We start from the raw sequence: 19,011 nt of genomic DNA on the forward strand, positions 1-19,011 counted from the left end.
TGTATGTTTTGTTGCACTATTCAGGTTCTGCATTTTAACTGTTTTGTGGTTTTACATTTGTATGCTTGCATTGTTTTTGCAAAGTGCATTTCTGTCACCTTAATTGGTGGTGCTGACTGGGCTAAAAAAAGGCAATTCAATAAAAATAAAGCAGGGAATTAGTAAACCGTGCAAGCTGGATGCTTGATGCAATAAGCAGTCGGCTCATTGTTCCCTTACAGCAGGCTCTGCAGGCAAGTCCCCTTATCCATAACTGAGACCTGTGTAAGCAGAGGGGCCAGGCTGAGTGTGCCTGCTCTGCGCAGCCCGATCTCCAGTGCATATGTGAGTGTATTATGGGTGCCAGCGTTTAGATGGGGATTGTTTCCATGCACGGTGGGATCTTACTCTCCACGCATGTGGCTGCAGAGCCCCGAGTTCAGGGCTTAAGTAGCTTGCGTCCTGTAATGGCGATTTTGTTTGTTTGTTTATTTATAGAGCGCACCACACCCAGGTGTATCTGGGTGCATCACAAGGATATGCCGTTTCATAGTTACACACACCAAATATACATACAGAAAATATACAGTAGACAGTACAAGAAAAAAATACAGAAATGTACAGGTAAAAGTTATTCATGTTATTTACATCAGGGGGTATATACAAATAAGGCGGGCATAGTCAAAGTGAGTACTAGCGGTCAATGTAACTTGATCGGATTTACTGTACATAGCTGAGGTAGGGGAAGGCTAATAGGGATTAGTAAGGTGTATCATTAGTGATAATCCAGTTTTTCATATCTTTCCTGAATTTATGGAAGGATTGGTCAGATCTTAGTGTGGTGGGTAGTGAGTTCCAGAGTTAGGCGGCCATGATTGGGAAACTACTGCTGCCTGCTTTTTTTAGTTTGAATCTCGGTACTTCAAGAAATCCTGAGTTAGATGATCTAGTAGGTCTGGCAGAGTGATTTCTGGAGAATGTATCAATAAGATACTGAGGGCCTGAGTTGTTAAGGCATTTATGAGTTAGCAATGCTGTTTTAAGTTGAATTCTTTCCTTAATAGAGAGTCAATTGTTGTCCCATCTCGTTGAGGAGATGTGTTGTCTACGAGGAAGGCTCTAGGGCAGTTCTGAGATTATTGTTCTGCAAGAACAGGAGTTTCTTAATAATGAGTTTATTGGCTCCTAGGTACAGTAAATCACAATAGTCGATTTTGGATAATACTAGGGCTCTGGCCAAAGTGACACAACTTTTTGTGGAAAGGAAGGGCTTGCAGGCATGAATGAGCTTGCAAGTTTAAACTGTTGCAGAGGCTGTTGCGCTGACCTGTTTACGTAAATTCAAGGAGGAGTCTAGGTAGAAGCCCAGTACTTTGACCTCATTGGCAACCTTGATATTGTTTCCATCGATATTGAAAGAGCGGTACTGATCGCCCAGTTAGGTAATATTGCTTGGGGTGGCTAGGAGAAGCAGCTCAGTTTTCTCATCATTTAGGCATAGGCCATCTGTTGCCATCCATGCTTGAATGATGAGATAAATTCTATTTATAAGGGCTAGGTCTGTGTCATAGTCTCATGTCAGCAGTATGAGGATCTGGGTGTCATCTGCATAATTTGTGGAGGTGACACCCAGATGGTCCAAGTCATCAAACAATGGTTTGGCAAATGCATTATACATAGTAGGTGATACGCACAATCCCTGTGCGACTCCGCAAGATATGGGGATGGGGTCAGATGCAGCTGACGCAGAAAAGACTCTCATGGACCTGTTGTTTACAAAGGAGTTAATCCATGCTGTTGCTTGTGTTGAGAAGTGAGCCACTGTGGAGAGATGCTTGCACAGAACCTTGTGATCAACCAAATCAAAGGCGGCAGACAAATCCAACAGGAGTAGGAGGGCTGAGCTTCCTTTGTCTTTCAGCTCGTCAATATGGATCTTTAGCTCAATAAGGGCTGTTTCTGTGCCGTGTTGGGGCCTAAAGCCTGATTGACAGAGTAGCCTATTGGTCTCTAAATAGTTTTGTATCTGATTATAGGCTGCTTTATCAATAATCTTTAGCAATAAGGGGCTATTGTGATTGGTCTAAAACGTGTGGGTATGCTAGGGTCCAAAGATGTTTTTTTAGAAGAGGAAAAACCCATGAGTTCTTCAGGTTAGTGGGTACGGTGCATGTCTGGAAGGAGGCATTGATTAGGGAGGTGATGAAAGGAGCTAGTATGCTCTTTGCTTCCTTTATGACAGTGGCTGGGCATGAATACCCTTGGCAATTGGAAGGTTCAAGGGAGGCTATGATTTTGTGCACCTCATAGGGAGATAGTGAGGTGAATTTAAATGGTTGGGTTGGTTTAGGAAGGTTAGGGCTCTGTTTTCCGGTATTGACTTGAGGAGGCAGGTTAAGTTTTTTGTCAGCTGTTTTATTTTGGAGCAGCGTAATTTTGGCTTGCTGCCCCTCTTTGGGTCTGGTGATGTGAAACATGATTCCAGGCACTCATGCCGGGCATGAGTGTTTCTATTATGGACATTGCAAGGCAGATAGCTGCCTACTTTTTTACATTCCACAACCCCAAACTTTATACAGGGCAGATTCAGGGGACATAAAGAATGCAGCATGGGGAGTACATTCTAGGGTACATCCCTCTTTGAATGGGGAACATACCCAGCATTGCACTGGGAACATGCACACGCATGAACACTATGTCTATGAGCTGAACTGTGCACACCAGGCAGTTTACATCTGCAATAATGACATTTTGTGAGCCTTTTCTCTACTTGTATGACCAGTTGACTCATGCTAGTAAGTATCAGTTTTCATAGATCTGGTACTAAATAATATTGTTCACACATAAATGGGCTTTAAAAAAAGTATTCAAGAGTGACCCCCTTCAAGTTCTTCACAATTACACATGCACACGGTTGTTAAGTGGCTATTTCCAGACAGTAGACCGTCCATCATTCATAGAAATGAAAATATAAAACCGTAAAGTCTTGATTATTGGACATCATTCATGATGTTAGTTACACGCATTATTAAATAATGTACATATGAAATGTTTGTATTGTGGCACTGTAGTTGCTGGTTATATTGTGCTGCTGTTCCTCTTTCCGATTTAATGACAAGTCCCTCTCTTATTTGAGAAATCGGTATGCTAATGAGGTATATATATATTTTTTTTATGCAGACAGGCAACTTTGTATAAATACAGTTGCCTGACTAGTGAACGTGAACTTTGAACTTAAATTGCAACAGGCTCTACACAAATGCAGGGCTCAGGGGTTCCCGAATCTGGAGAGTAAAACGTAGAACCTAATTGTGGGTCGGAGTAGATGTTTGGGTGTCAATTGCTGATAACACCTCATCAATTTTCTCAACTTGCAGGTATCACTACTGTCCTGACGATGACAACCCTGAGTACTATTGCCCGAAAATCCCTTCCGAAGGTCTCCTACGTGACTGCAATGGATCTCTTTGTGTCTGTGTGCTTCATTTTTGTATTTGCCGCCTTAGTGGAGTATGGGACCCTTCATTACTTTGTCAACTATAGACGGCCTTCCAAGGACAAAGACAAAAAGAAGAAAAATCCGGTAGGCAATGTTGCATAATTACCATTATGAGCCCTATGCTTCCAAGTAAAGCTCAAGTAAGGGAAGGTTGAGGGATTGCTTAGGTGATCATTTCCATCAAAGATCTACCACTGCCATTATTGTCATGACTACAAACAAGGCTTGATTTTACTGAATTGCTTCTTCTCTTTGTATTCTGGTCTACCGGCCACTTTCTACCCACATGTTTGTGAAACCATCTAACAATATATTAAAAGGCCAGATGTATTTTTCTCCCTTTATGTTTGTCAGATGCAGTAGCTTCGCCTGGTGTCACCGCTAGAGGAAGCTGTTGGCCTAGGGTATATAGTGGTCACACTGTGTCATTGCAAACCTGCACTTTATCCTGTGTACACAAGCCCATACATTAGTTGTGTAATAATATGTGTTCCCCTAAAATGTAGGCATCTGCAACATTTGACTCTTCAGATGCCTTGAACTACACATCTCTTCAGTGGTAGCTAGCAGTGTCAATGGTAAGGGATCACTGGAGTCTTAGTCCAAAACATTAGGAGAAGTGCAGGTTGCAAACCCTAGGCACTCATAAAGCCCTGGGTTATATTGTGTAGTTCTGTTATGTATCTATTTGGGAAGCATATTTAGATCACTCACTTATCCCAGGGAATAAGGAAGAATGCTTTGGAAGAATCTTTGGCTGAGGAGATGTCCACAGTTTTTTACCTACCTCCATAAACTCTTCATTCATCAGGATATAATTACTCTTTGTGGTGGGGTAGCTATTCAATCATAGCCAGTCTTTCTCCATTGACATCAGATTTATTGATTGGAGAATTGTCATAGTTGCTTTGACTATTACGATAGTAGCTGGCATGCTTTGCTTTCTTTGTGCTAACAATAAATCACTGCACTGTCTGGATTTTTTCTCATAATGAAAAGTAATGTTTAACTGTCAACTTTTTGTTTTTGTTTTTGTTAAATCATGCTTTTCCATTGCTGATGGCTGTTCTTAGCTGCCAAACACCATTGCATTGTTGAAACTTTCTGCAACAGAAAATGCTAAAAACTTTTCAGAATGCATTATTGAGGTTAAAACAAGTAATTTACATGGAGCTCTGTTTTAGCAGTATAAAAAAGAAAATTTGAAAAAGTGGAAGATAGAACACTTTTCTCTGTCCATTTTCTGCCTTCAATCTTTCATTATCTGTTCTTTTGTAAATCTCTGGCTCATATTTCCTTTTCAGAAAGCCAGGCCACATCATCATATTCATATATTGTAGGATAACTTGCAAATCCTCATCTTCCTGCAGTAATCCCTCACATTTGCTTTCTTATTACCTACTTGTCTGGCCATCCCGCTTATCTGTGTCTCTCAACCTTCATTCTCCTTCACATTGCATCGGCTCACAAACATCATGATTCCCTTCGTAGCCTGGTTAGGATCCGATATCAGCTCTCAAAGTTATGACTTCTACTACCTTCCTCCAATTCATATGGCCCTCGTTGTTGCTGTATGTTAGCTCAGTTGGTTATTGCAGACAGTAGAGACAGTTTTATGGGAACACTCTGTAGCATATTAGAATTCAAATGGGGAGTTCATCCATTTGAATTTGGTAGAAATGTTGAGGCATATTGGGCATTGTGAACAATTACCATTGACTACACCATGATGCTAACACTATAAAACATTATATAGAAAATAATATTATACAATTATTATTATATCATTCCGGCCTCAGGCCCAGTGCTCAATGCTCTCCTCAGCATCATCAATGCCTACCTTCGAAGAAGGATCACTGCAGGACACCCTCATGACTGGTCTTAAACAAACTCTTTTGAAAAAACAACCCTAGGTCCACATGACCGGACCAACTACAGGCCCATTACAAACCTCCCGTTTATTGGAAAAATCTTGGAAAAAGTAGTTGCTATACAAATACTTGCCAGAATCAAACAACTCCACATCCTATCAGTCAGGGTTCTGCCCAAAGTGTACATTGAGACAGCCAACATCCAGGTGTTGGATGATGCTCTCCAAATCATGTATAAGGGCTAATCATGCCTGCTCGTCCTCCTCGACCTCTCAGCTGCATTTGACACTGTCAACATCTGCATCCCTCTCTCCCTCTTTGCTGACAGGATGGGATTCTCTGGCATCTCCCTGAATTGGTTTACCCCTCCGTCTCAGGCAGACACCAGGCTGTCCAGATGAACTTGCTGTGTTCCAACTAAATCCAGGTCTCCTGCGGAGTCCCCAAAGCTCCATCCTCTCACCAATACTTTTGAACATTTACATGGAGCCTACGGGCACTCTCCTCAAAAATCCCAATATAGACATCTGCCAATATGCAGACGATACTTACTAGCACGCAGGGCATCATTCATCTCTGCGATTACTTAGCCATCATCCAGTCCTGGATGTCGACTGCCTACCTCAAACTAAACCCATCCAAGACTGAATTCGTCCTCATCAGTCCACCCGCTAAAAAACAGGATGTCCAACAATGGCTCAATGATATGCACTTAGGATGATTTGATCCACAACTCTATGACTCAGCAAAATCCTTATGCATCACCACTGACAGAAATCTGACCTTCAAGAAAAAACATAGCCAAGAAGGCCCAAATAGCATGGCTCAGAATCTCTACCCGTCAAAAAACAAACCCTTTATACCGCTGCAGGACTTCCAGACCGCAGTGCAGGCCCTTGTGGTCCCATCCATCGATAGGGGAAATGCTCTCCTGGAAGGTCTCCTAGTTGCTCCCTTGGCTCCCCTAAAAGTATTTCATCAAGGTACAGCATGTCTAATTGTGGGAGCATGGAAATGTACCAAATTTCCCCATCCTACACGAAATACATTGGCTTGCACTCAAAGCCAGGATACTGTTCAAGACTGCATGTATTATCTACATAGCAGTCATGAGTAGCACACCAATGTCCCTGACAGCTAAGCTCAAAATATCTAGTGGAACACGCTCCTCATGCAGCAATTTGACCAACCGACTTCAATCACAACTCGCCTGCAAAGAGAGGACCCGCAAACAATCCTTCTGTTGTCATGCACTCACTCTATGGAACTTGATCCCGGTGTCGGTTCAGAATGCCCTCACAATTCTCCAATTTTGCAAATCTCTCAAAACATGGCTCAACAACACCTGACCAGGGACTAATTCCAATGGACGCACATACCAACGCACAGACTTCATAGTACTGTGCTACTGTTAAAAGATGCCAGTCAAATGCCGGATAACCACATTCTGTACAGCGCTCCGCTGCATTCGAGCTAGGTCCGTGCTTTAAACAATAAAATAATTAATGATAGAAACTTAGTTCTTTCAAAAAAATCACATCCACCAAACTATTGCCTCCACTTTTTTGTCATTTCCCTTGTACGAGTATATTTCCCCTCTGTTGCTTACCACCGTACTGCACAGCCCCCTCCCACTAACCCATTCGCTTGTGTGATCTTTCTTGATTCTTCTATACTTTTGTGATGTTAGTCTCAGCCTTTATTATGTGATACTGTGAGTTATAATGTGGCATTTTGTGTAGGACTGTACTGATGACATGTAATCCTCACAGCAGTCGCACAACACCATTGCAACTCAGCAGCCACTAAACAACAGCAGTCATAGTAAAAGTAGGTGAATGTGCACATAAAGAGTGAGGGGTAGAGGGCGATAGAGGAGACTGCAGTAGCACCATTTCTGATTCACAGCAGGAATCTGAACTGTGATTTCTCTTGTTATGGCCTCTGAGGCAGGCCGAGGGCAAGGACATCCACCACATACATTAATTGTATAAGGAGGACCTTTTCATTGCTGAATGGTGTAAGTGGATACATACTGAACTAAAACCGAATTCTTTGGTCCTGTATAGGCATAACAGCAGCACAACAAAAACCATTCTAGATATCTGATCCCCAAACACGTATTACGTACATGTACCTTAATGAATGAATAGACAATGGGCCTCATTACGAGGTTGGAGGTGGCCTTGCCGGTTTTACCGGAAAGGCTACCTCCTACCGGCATGAAAATCCGGCACCCACGAATTGGCAATTACTGGGGTATTCCGACCCCACCGGACCTGGTAATAGCCCTTTCGCGGGTTACCGTGCCGGTACATCCCCATTCCTATTTCAGCCTCATAGGGCTCAATGGGAATGGGGATGCCTGTAGCACCGGCACCATACATAACGGTGTCGGTGCTACATGCTTGCTGTGCTCGCAGGTGCCTTTCATTCCGCAAGAGCAGACCTGGCGGAATGAAAGGCACCCGCGAGCACAACTCAGAGTTTGCCGGTCAGGTAACAATGGTACCGGCAAGCATACGGGTACCAGCAACCTCATAATGAGGCCCACTGTATTTCGGAGTACAATCTCACTCCATAAAGGAAAGCAGTACAATTTAAACAATAAAAACTGCACAATACACATAGAGTCCTTTTATTAAATGCATTTTCGACGGATCAGTACACAGAAGTGTCAGTTTTGTTACCAAGTAACCAACAGTACAGCAATCAACACAGACACTTGTGCGTATGTCTTGTAACCTAATCTCTAAATATCGGGATTTAAATATGATTCCTAAAGAATTACACACCATTAGAGCAATCTTTAATTAGATCTCAGTCACATCTGTATTTATGTCACATTCCATGTGGCTTATCCCATTATATTATATTTGCTGCCGAGGAAAATAAATGTGCTCTTATTTGAATTAGTTATGACCATTGCCTTGGTTTGTGCATCCACTTAAAGTCATTTTCATAAGGAGGACTGGATTTTAGGGGCAAATAATACATCACTTCAATTTGATTTGCTTTTTTTGTACCGTGGTGTTGATAGCACCTTCAACATTAGGGGACTTTGCATGGAACATAGAATAATTGCAAAAACACAGGTTAGATGCATGGAAGAATTTGTTAGTCATAACAATGTATGGGATATATTTGATTTACTCAATTTTTCTAGTTTAGAACATGACGTTGTTCTTCCTGGGGCTCTCCAGATTCTTAACACAAGTAAAACGTGGCATAATTCTAATAGCTATGCCACTGAGTGCAAGCCACATTGCTGAAGCATAATACACTTTGGAGCTCTCAATAGGAGACAGACACATTCATGTTGTGTCCACTGTATTCTTACGTATATCTATTTATAATTCAACTTCCCCATAAGTCTCCCCAGATTTCCAGACAACACACCACAGGTTAACTCTGCTAACATCCAAGTTTTACTATGCTTGTCTTCATTGGCTTGGCTCTTCTAATATCTTCAACTGCTATTGTGATTGTTTGAAGTCGTCCTAGAGCAATTTCCACAAACCAGTTTCCCATGTTTTCTCACTAAAGCATCTTCACTTACTTCCTCAAATGTTCCCATTTGTTAGCCACTCCATTCCAATAAGTATTAGTGGTCACCACAGCCCTCCTTGACCTGGGGATATTGAGGCGGTATGTCCCCAGGTGGCAGACCACCCAAGTTAAGGGCACGAGAGAATCGAGGGTCCCTTAACACGGATGGCAGTGCCGTTACCGAGAGGGTGAGCCCACCACTGAGGGGCCTATCGCCGTTAGCACCCACGAGTAACTACATGCTGGGTGCTAAAGGCAATGTTAACATTTAAAAAAAAAGGGAAAAACGTACCTTTACTCCGATCTGAGGCCCAGCATCGGAAAACGAGACCGTCCTCAGTGTTGATTATAAATAGGCTCATGTCCCAGACGCGGTGTCGCAGGACTGAGTAAAGGTACGTTTTTCCTTTTTTTAAAAAAATATTGTTAACATCGCCTTTTGAACCAGCATGTCTTACTTGCGGGTGCTAAAGGCAACATGGCGGAGGTGTGAGGGAGCAAGGATGCCATGGAGGAGCTAAGAATGTAGGCTTATGCCAAAGTATTCAGCCCGCGTTTTCCGACCTCCCTGATTGCCCGGGACTGCCGCCCAGGGTGCTAATGGAAAACAAGCAGTGTGTGTTGATTCAACCCTATGACATCTTCATTCACCTTCTACCATCAGCGCTTCCTCCCAGTTCCCCATCACTCCTACAACACTCGAGCAACTGACCCCTCTTTTCTACTTCCACCCAGTCTCTCTGGCCGAGGCCGCCAACATCCTAAAGAGCCTTAAACCTTCCCGATTCAAAGCAGACACTGGCCCTGCACCACTCATCAAAGATTGTGCATACCTTCTAATGCTGCAACTCACCCACATCATCATGGCCTCATTTGCCTCCTGCTCCGTACCTGCCTCACTTAAAGAATACTGGATCTCACCCCCTCAAGAAGCCTTCACTTGATCTATCTATCCCAACCAATTACGGGCCTATCACCATAGTTTCCTTCCTACTAAAAATCATAGACTGGGCTGCCTACATGCATATTCAGCATAACCTCGAGCAACACCATATCCTCAGTTTCCATCAGTCTGGCTAGCACGGCGGGCACAGCACATAATCAGTGTTTCTCGACCTCAAAAACCAGATTGACAACCTCTATCTACTCATACTTATGGACCTACCAAAGTCTTCAACCTGGTTGACCACTCCATCCACTGTTGTCATCTGACTACCAGTGACTCCTTTTCTCCAGAGGCAGCCAAGTGGGTTGTAAAATTCCTGGCAAATAGCACCTCAAGTGTCTCTGCTGAAAATAACTCCTCCATCCCCACAGTCATCACCTTTTGAGTGCACCAAGAATCCTGCATCTCCCCTACCCTCTACAATGTCTACACCAAACCCATATCTTTACCTCCTTGACTCACTCAACATCAAGTACAACATCAAGTATACAGACTATGCAGACAAAACCCAGATATTCGAACCACTCACAATGGATCACCACCTAGACTGAAATCATCTCAATTTATAAAACCAATCAAGCCTGGATGGCTAGCCACTGTATATGACTGAATGACAGCTTAGTCAATTTGGCCCACCTCACCAAAGTGAGCCCATTTTACCAGTTGTTCGCCATCAACAACCACCCCATTCTCATCTCTCCAGTCGTCAAAATGCTTGTCATCCATTTAGCCGCCACTCTGACAATGCTGCATCATGTCAACACCATTGCCTCCTCTGCCAAATACCCGACCAAACTAATCGATGCTAGCCAACCCTCTGTATCCACTTACAATTGCCTCAACATCGCCAGTGCCATCATCAGTTCCAAGTTGGATTACTGCAACCAACACTCTCCTCGGAGGCACCTCAGAGCAAAATCTAAACAAGTTGCAAACTATACAGAACAATGCGCTGAGAGCTGCCTTGGGTCTAAACAAACATTATCATATCTCTGCAGCAAGAACAGAATCCCACTCGCTCCCAGTCAGAGAACAAATTAAGTTCAAAGTTCTCTCCATCACCCACTATTGCCTCGACAAAACCGCCCCTCAGTACCTGGCCCAGAGACTCGCCAGGCCAGTCGTGTCGAGGCCCATATGTACTGCATATGCCAATTGCCTAGCCATTCCAAGGTTCAAACAAGCCAAATGCAGACGCTCTAGCTAAACTGTCTCCACGGCCACGCTTTGGAACTCTCTTCCCCCTGCCATGAGAGCTGGGCCTTCCTACACTTTGTTTCCCGGAACTGACTAGAAACGCACCTGTTCCATTAACAGCCTCAAATGCCTGCTATATTTGTTGTTCTATATGATAACCTTTAATCTTCTTTAACTAGTGCCTATATGATAACCTTTAATCTTCTTTAACTAGTGCCTAGATATCTACGGGTTAAATGTGCTCCTACAAATGTATACATATATAAATACAATAAAATAGCTCCACTGATTCGTAGTTCACTTGGGTCTTGCATCTCTGATCTAGCCCAGACCTGTGTAATGGTTCTATGGGACCTGCCTATTTTATTGGCCAGTTGTGCTTCAAGAAAACGCTAGCGGTAGAAATCACTGTGATATTCTCTTGAGGCACATCATTAATGCCATAGTATAGGAACACTGCTTTGATGACCACTCTACATTTGAAAATGTAACCACTCTTCAAGAACGTGCATGGTTGATTAAAAATTCTAAATAAGTCTATTCGGGCTTTTCAATATTTACAATACTCCTAATAATCATGATAATTCTTTAGAAAATCAAAAAGATAAAAGGAAAATAAACACATCTTAGATATATTAGAAAAAAACCATCACATTTTATGTGTACCTGTTGGTAAAGGATGGCATTAGAAATGACAGATGCAAGTAGCATTCAAAATGACCTTTCAGACACTTACAATATGTGTGTGTACATTCTTTCAATCTGAAGGATATATTTTCCAGCCTCACAAAAGATAAACCTAATGGTCCCTTTCCTTGTGAGGCTCGAGGAACCCAGGGTCAGAGTGACATCCAGCAGTCGCACTAAAAATTAACGTCAATGCATAGTCATTCTTTGCAGTACAAAATGACTTTGCACAGACATTGCACTGCAAAAATACACTTTGCACAGTTTCATGAATCAGGGTGTGTGTCGGCTGGGTAAGTCACTTTTCAGCAGCTGAGAGCTGATCCATTTTGTCTTTGTCTGATCCAGTGAGCTTTTCTTTTTCTGGAAATTACACTTACATTTTCTCAGGGTTTGTTTCCTAGTGACAATTAATATAATGAATCATGAACCACTATTCAATGAATTATTATTTGACACTTGTATGTCATTCTATGTATAGCCTGTACTAACCTTGCAGTGGGCTACTTGTTATGTTCTACCTATTCCATATCTGAACCCTTATTGAAATTGGCCTCACCTTCACTGTTTGGAGCAGTAGGGGACACACATCAATGTTTATTGTATTCGTTGTCATCAAATGCTAAAATTCTAAATGGACACTGTGGCAGCTGCTGTTATCGCGTATAAGTGTTGCATTGACTGGACATTGGTCGGGCACTCAAATATGACAGGGAACTATGTCTGCAAACAAATGTTAAAGGAGATGATCACAAAAGGTGTTGCATTGGTCAGGCACTCAAATATGCAGGGAACTATGTCTGCAAACACATGCGAAAGGAGATAAACACATGTCTGCAACAGTTCTAAAACAACTGCAACAGCTGTTACTTGATATAGGGATGAAGCAGTGCATTTTACAATCAACTCCTAATGTCTCTTAGATTTGACAGGAACGATCTTAGCTTTAGGAAAATCTTTGAAAACGTGACTCTGAGAGGAATAATCCTCTGGATATCAGTCTGGTCCCCCATCAGTATAAGTTTTTGTTCCCTTTTCATTTTTGTTGTTTCTTTTGGGAACAAATGTCTTGTATTTTGTGTTTTGTGTTGTTAGCAATGCTCTGTTCCAGTGTATTGCGGTCTGACAAAACTATGCTTGCGCCTCCCAAAAGCTGTACATGAATAAAAAAATACAAAAAACAGACACATATTTAAGGTGAATTCAACATCTACAACATTAATAAGAAACAAATCCCTCCTCTGTTAAATCTGTCTCATATTAATTCAACTCTGGTTGCAATGTGTGCAAATTCCACTTCTGCCTGACGATTTTATCGAGCGTTAATGATTTAGAGATGTGGAGGTTGAAGTCAGAATGCTTTTGAATTACCAATACATGTCGACTGAGTAGAGAAGTGAAATGCAGCCAGGCTGATTTGCCACAGTCGTGTAATGCTGAATCCCAACCATCCTGACCCATAGATGTTGATGCAGTTCTATATTTCTAGGAAACATTCACCAGCCCACTGATAAACACCCGCTGGAGAATGAATGTGACACTAGTTATATGACAACTGTCAAACAACGAGAATGAGATTTACAAATATTGACCAACCATTTTCAGTGCATTATGCTTTCACTCACATGATCTTATCGTAATGGAACACCATCTCCGTTCATTTGAATGGAAGAGTGCATCCCCTCTCCCAAACTCCTTGTAAGGTTGTGAGTTGTGCCATATACTAAACATTCATCTTTCTCTGTTGATTTATGTTCTGTTTAATTACTGGATTTTTGCATAACTCATTGAATGTATATTTCCTTATCTCTTTTTTTCCTGTCTCCTTTTCTCTTCCTTTTGTTAAACAAAAAAAAAAAATCCTCCTACTCTTTTTGTTTCTGTGCTCAAAACCACAGCTCCTCCGGATGTTTTCCTTCAAGGTATACAGTTTTTGGAATGGAATTTCACTGCATGCCACTGCTGGTTTGGGGAATGGCAGCCCGAGTGACAGTGAACCTGATTGGGCATGGAACGCTTCCTTTTCCCCAATGGAGATCATGCTGTTAAAGTGGAATGTTAACGATTTGCACAGGACAATGAGAAGTTGGTGCAGCAGCCAACTTCCAACAATGGCACACTCGTTTGAACTGATTTCATGTTCAATACTAGAAAATTAACAACGGGTTTGTTTTGTTGTCAGCACTGGCTTTCCAACATCACACTCTTTCACCTCCATGTGTCTAACTCCACACCACTGTTGTAACTGCACAAAAAGGCTGCATAACACCCTTTCAGACCTCACATATGACAAATAAATCATAAGCCCGTGAAAAAAAAAAAACATGATACTCACAATTGCTTTAGTATTATTTGCCCACATTTTAATTTGGATGCTTTGAGCTTTGAAAGGGTCTTTGATGCAGTTACCTTTTAGCGCTGGGTTAACATCTCTGCTACGATAAAAACACTTTATTGTGTATAGTTGAACAGATATGCATGGGTTCTGTTGGACATTCTCAAATACAATATCATACGGTTTCATTACCCACTTGTACAACGCTCAATGTCCTAATTCCACTTTTTTTTAGTTCTAACCACACTTACCTTTTATCATTAACCATAGAAACCAAATGTATTGGGAGGTCATTCTCTTGACCTGTGTAGTGTGACATTAAACATGTTTTAATAAACAATATTGTCCAAGTATTTAAATACATCTGTAGGACAGAACAATGTATATTTTGCAATGGAAATATTCCATTTTCACTTTTCTTTGTTCCAGTAAACATCAGGTTTTTTATTCATAGATGTTTTTTTTTCTGGAAATGTTTTGTCTGATTTGTATTTGTTAGAGTAGTTTTTGTAAGAGATCCCAAGAAGTAATGAACAGAAATGTTTTCTTTTTTAAAAATGGGTTCGATTTTGAATATTTTGAAGTTGATCTTCAAATTCATTTCAAAGCAAAATTAACAAACCATCAAATGAGAAACTAAAAGGGCTTCACTTTAGGTTATTTGGATGATATTATATGCTCATGCATCATATGTATATTTCTAAATTATATTTCAGTCCATAGAAAAAAGAGTGTGTTGTAATGTAAATCCCTTGGTATAAGGCTCATGTGGAATCCTGACGATGGAAATCCTTCAAAGATTTAACAAGGAGCAAATAAAAAAACTGTTTTTGACTGCATACAAATATTCTTCAGTGTTTTTATACAAAGTTCTCAAATGAGTTATCTTTAGTTCTAGAATTCAAATTTGAGTTCTGAAGATCAACAGTATACATTGGGCCTCAATACAAGTTTGCTGGTCCGGTAACTACGGTACTGGTAAGCTTGTCAGTACCGTAGTTACCAGACCATCAAACTACGAGTTCTGCTCGTGGGTGCCTTTTCACCTGCCAGAACTGGCCTGCCGGGTGGAACGGCAACCGCAAGCAGAGCAGGTTGGATGCACCGGCACCATTCTGAATGGTGCCGGTGCATCCAACCTCCCCATTCCCATTGAGCCCTGTGTGGCTCAAATGGGAATGTGGAGTAAACATTTCCAGCTCCTGGCAATGGGGAAATATAGGGCCCACCAGGGTTGTAATGGCCCTGTATTTCCCCATTGCCAGGGGCCGAAAAAATGTGCAAGTTTGACGGTAGACAGCCGGTTTTACCAGCAAGGCTACCGCCAAACTTGTAGTGAGGCCCTATAGTCTTTCATGCATTAAACCTTTTAACAGAGGGATCTCTACAACTGTATACTCATAATATCCCACTTACAAAATTTAAATGAAGAACAGTGGCCACATTAAGGCTTAGAGCTCTAAACTGCTGAACTGTGTGATCCTGATGATCATAGCACAGCATGCTGTTGCTAAGAGAACTCATGTGGGTGTCTGTACTTTGCTACCATGTTACTTATAACGAGCGGACAAGCAATGTTTCTTATTCATGAAAGATAACATTAACACTCAGAGGAAGAATAAACATTAAACGTGGGCATGGATAATCTGACATATTAATGAAACACAAGCACACTCCAGGAAAATCATTCCAACTGTCTGCATTAAGCAGTATGCACATCTGTAAACTTCCATTAAAATAAAATAAAAAGCTACAATGGATGCAATCAAAGATTTAATAGCTCTAAAATTAAGCATTGAAAACTACAATTCATGTCAGTGCTAATGAGAAGATTCGATGGTTGTGAATGACAATTTTGAAAAAATGCGTTTAGCCAATGGACGACTTCAATGTTTTAAGTCTTCATCAGAAAGACATAAGATTCCAAATTATATTGCCCCATCTCCCTGCACATAGTATACCATGACACAGGACGCTGACTTGATGTGTTAAATTCAAAGTACACTAAATAACCTTCAGTATGTCTTACATGCATTCCAGTTTCATGACTGAAGATACACATATGCTAAATATTTAAGCAAGAGTGTGATGCAATATTGAAATAGTTGATTTTAAAACGTTGTACTATGTCCCCTGCATTTTCAATTAAACCACAGACACACTGCTGGGAACTTCCAAAGAACTTGTTGCATTCTGTGTAGTTACCAGCCCTCTCCAAATTTGGATAAGGCTGAAAAATATCCGGCTGTTGGAACCCAACCTAAAAGCCCCAGAACAAACCACTTTTGTGCATGTACTTTACAGCGGCTTTTTAACTAAAATGTCTAATGTTATGAGCATGTTTGTTAATAGGAAACCCTACACACGGGTTGCTCTAATTAGGACAATATTTCAAAGTGGGCACAGTTCACAACAAAGATGGGCCTCATTACACGGACGGCGGTAAGGAAATAACGTTACCGGTAAGTGAATACCGGTAACGCTATATTTCCTATCCAATTACGACCCGGACTTGTCTCTATTAGCGCCATCGTTAAGTACGGTGGCACTAATAGCGGCGGGTCCGTGGGCGCGCGACCCCCAGGTCGGGAATAGCGGCATGTCGATAATAGCATCCCATCACAAGATAGGCGGACACGCTAATAGCGGCATGGTTAAGACCCCAAAACACCCTACCGCCATGGCGCTAATACCGGCATCGCGAACCACCCGTTAAGAGACCTGAGCAGTCCACCTGCCACAGGTGGACACATCCAGCACAGGTGTAGGGGATGGAGACTGTTGCAGCACAAAAGGGCACACCCACCCCTTCCCACACCCCTTCCCACACAAAAATGCTTCCAATACTGCCCGCATTACATGGGCTGGAGGATGTGATTGTAGTGCGGCACCATCAACAACACGAAGCACAGAGGAGACGCAGGAGGAGTAGTAGTAGGAGTAGGAGTAGGGCAAGACAGCCGCAGCAAGCACCAGCAGGGCACCCAGAAATACCACAGAACCAGCAGGAAGAGGACAAGAAAATTGCACATAGCCATACCTGTGTTGTGATGGAACAGGCATCCGGCCTCTACAACACACAGCACCGGTCCCTAAGTGTGCTGGGTGAAGCCCTCCTGTACGGCCATGACAAAGTGCCGAAGAAAACCATGGCATGTGTGTTGCGGGACAAAAATTACTTCAGGCGGAATGTGACTATGCCACCTGACATGCAAGCACAAGATGAGGATGATGTGGATGGTGATGAGGATGGCTCAAAAGGCCCGCAGGGACATGCAAGTGGCAATGTCCAGGCAGGACACGATGTGCGTCAGCATCTGATGCATCAGATTGCATGTCATACAAGGTATGACTGTAATGGATAAAGATGGGTATTACTGCCCTGATGCATGTCCCACAAAGAACCATCTCCCCAATACAGTACACACACACAATGATGAATACCAAGCCAGTGTAAACTTTCAAACAGTGTATTGTGAACAAAAGACAACAATAAGTGCAGGGCCCCAACTGTGAAAACACCCTTACCCCCCTCCCCCACAACACTCCCAAGATCACCCTTACCCCCTCCCCCCACAACACTCCCAAAATCACCCTTACCCCCTCCCCCCACAACACTCCCAAAATCACCCTTACCCCCGTCCCCCCACAACACTCCCAAAATCAACCTTACCCCCCTACCCCCACAACACCCCCATGTGAGCCTCATGGCGTGAATGTGTCCTTCTCCACATGTGGCACCCAGTCCTTGCTGGCCCTAATTGCCAGTGCCTGCTCCGTCATCTGGTGGTTGTGAAGTGGTGCGCCGCAGGTTGCGCAGAGACCGGCGTAGGGGGCTAGTTTGCCGTGAACTCCCAGAGGAGGTGGGGCCGGTTCATCCTGGGTTGTGAGTGGGCATCGGCGCTCAATTGCGTCTGCTATGCGGTTCATGGCCTGTCTGAGTTGGGCCATTTCATTGCAGATTCTGTTGGTGCATGCCTCCATGCACTCCCTCGTCTGCTGTGCAAATGTACCGATGTCCTCCCTCAGGCGGCCTGTCTCAGCCACATGCTGCCCTACTAGCCCAGTCATCTCAGTCTGCCTCTGAAAGATGGATGAGAGGTCATGTCGCATGGTGGGTGCTGGTGGGATGGCTGATGTGCCTGGATCCATGGCACTTGCATCAGGTGAGAATACCTGGGGGCTCCATGGCCCTTCAAGGGTGGGGGTGGATGATTCTCCTTGGCTACCTGGACCTGATGACAACCTCGGGCTTGCCAGTAAGGGGCGTGTTGGTCTGGGGCTCTGGCTTAGATCCTCAATGCCAGGTGCTTCCTCCTCATCCGAAAGTGGGGCACTGGCTGCTGCCTCACCCGTTGAGCTGGTGGCAGCAGAGTGCATTCCCTCAATGATGCCTTCACTTGCTGGGAGACGCACTCCCGTGGGTGCCACGATGGCAGCAGGTATGGCCTGTGGCTGCGTGAAACTGGTGCTCCTGCTGCCTTTGTCCCTGTGGTCATGGTCACTCCTCCTGGCTGCCCTTGAAGATGTGGCGGTGTCCCCTGTGGCATCCCTCCTGGGTGTTTTGCTGGATGTGGGAGCAGGTGTGGAAGTGCATGCCTCCTCAGTTTCTGTGTGTGATCCTGTACGGGCGAGAAATGGGGAAAATCATCATTTATGGGTCGACCTGCCTTATACTGAATGAATACGTCATGCCGTTCTATGCATTTAGGGCTCTTTAGTGTGGATGCGGGTAATGGGGATGTTGGGTGGGTCATGCATGAATGGCTCTGTGTTGAACGGGTATGTGGTGATGCATGCATGTTTGTTTGTGGCTGGATCCACGGCATTCATATTGACACATGATTGGGGGGACCATCACACTTCACTGTGCATTGTTTGATGCATACACTCACCTCCATCAGACAAAATGGCCATGCCATGCTCCATTTGTCCAACTCCCTCGATG

The 19,011-nt window shown here is 43.2% G+C and overlaps 1 protein-coding gene across 3 annotated transcripts in view; it reads left to right on the forward strand.

Moving 5' to 3' along the window:
* GABRG2 (gamma-aminobutyric acid type A receptor subunit gamma2) overlaps window positions 1-19,011 on the forward strand; it is a 907,137-nt gene that overhangs the window by 882,818 nt on the left and 5,308 nt on the right. For 2 of the 3 annotated variants that reach the window (XM_069654279.1, XM_069654277.1), the window contains exons 8-9: window positions 3,357-3,562; window positions 13,627-13,650. In XM_069654279.1, coding sequence (XP_069510380.1) covers window positions 3,357-3,562; window positions 13,627-13,650 — 230 coding nt within the window. The remainder of the gene's footprint in view (window positions 1-3,356; window positions 3,563-13,626; window positions 13,651-19,011) is intronic. The other variant, XM_069654278.1, reaches the window with a different exon arrangement.

The sequence above is a fragment of the Ambystoma mexicanum genome, chromosome 3q (genome assembly GCF_040938575.1).
Source record: "Ambystoma mexicanum isolate Mex_15411 chromosome 3q, UKY_AmexF1_1, whole genome shotgun sequence".
NCBI classification, from domain to species: Eukaryota; Metazoa; Chordata; class Amphibia; order Caudata; family Ambystomatidae; genus Ambystoma; species Ambystoma mexicanum.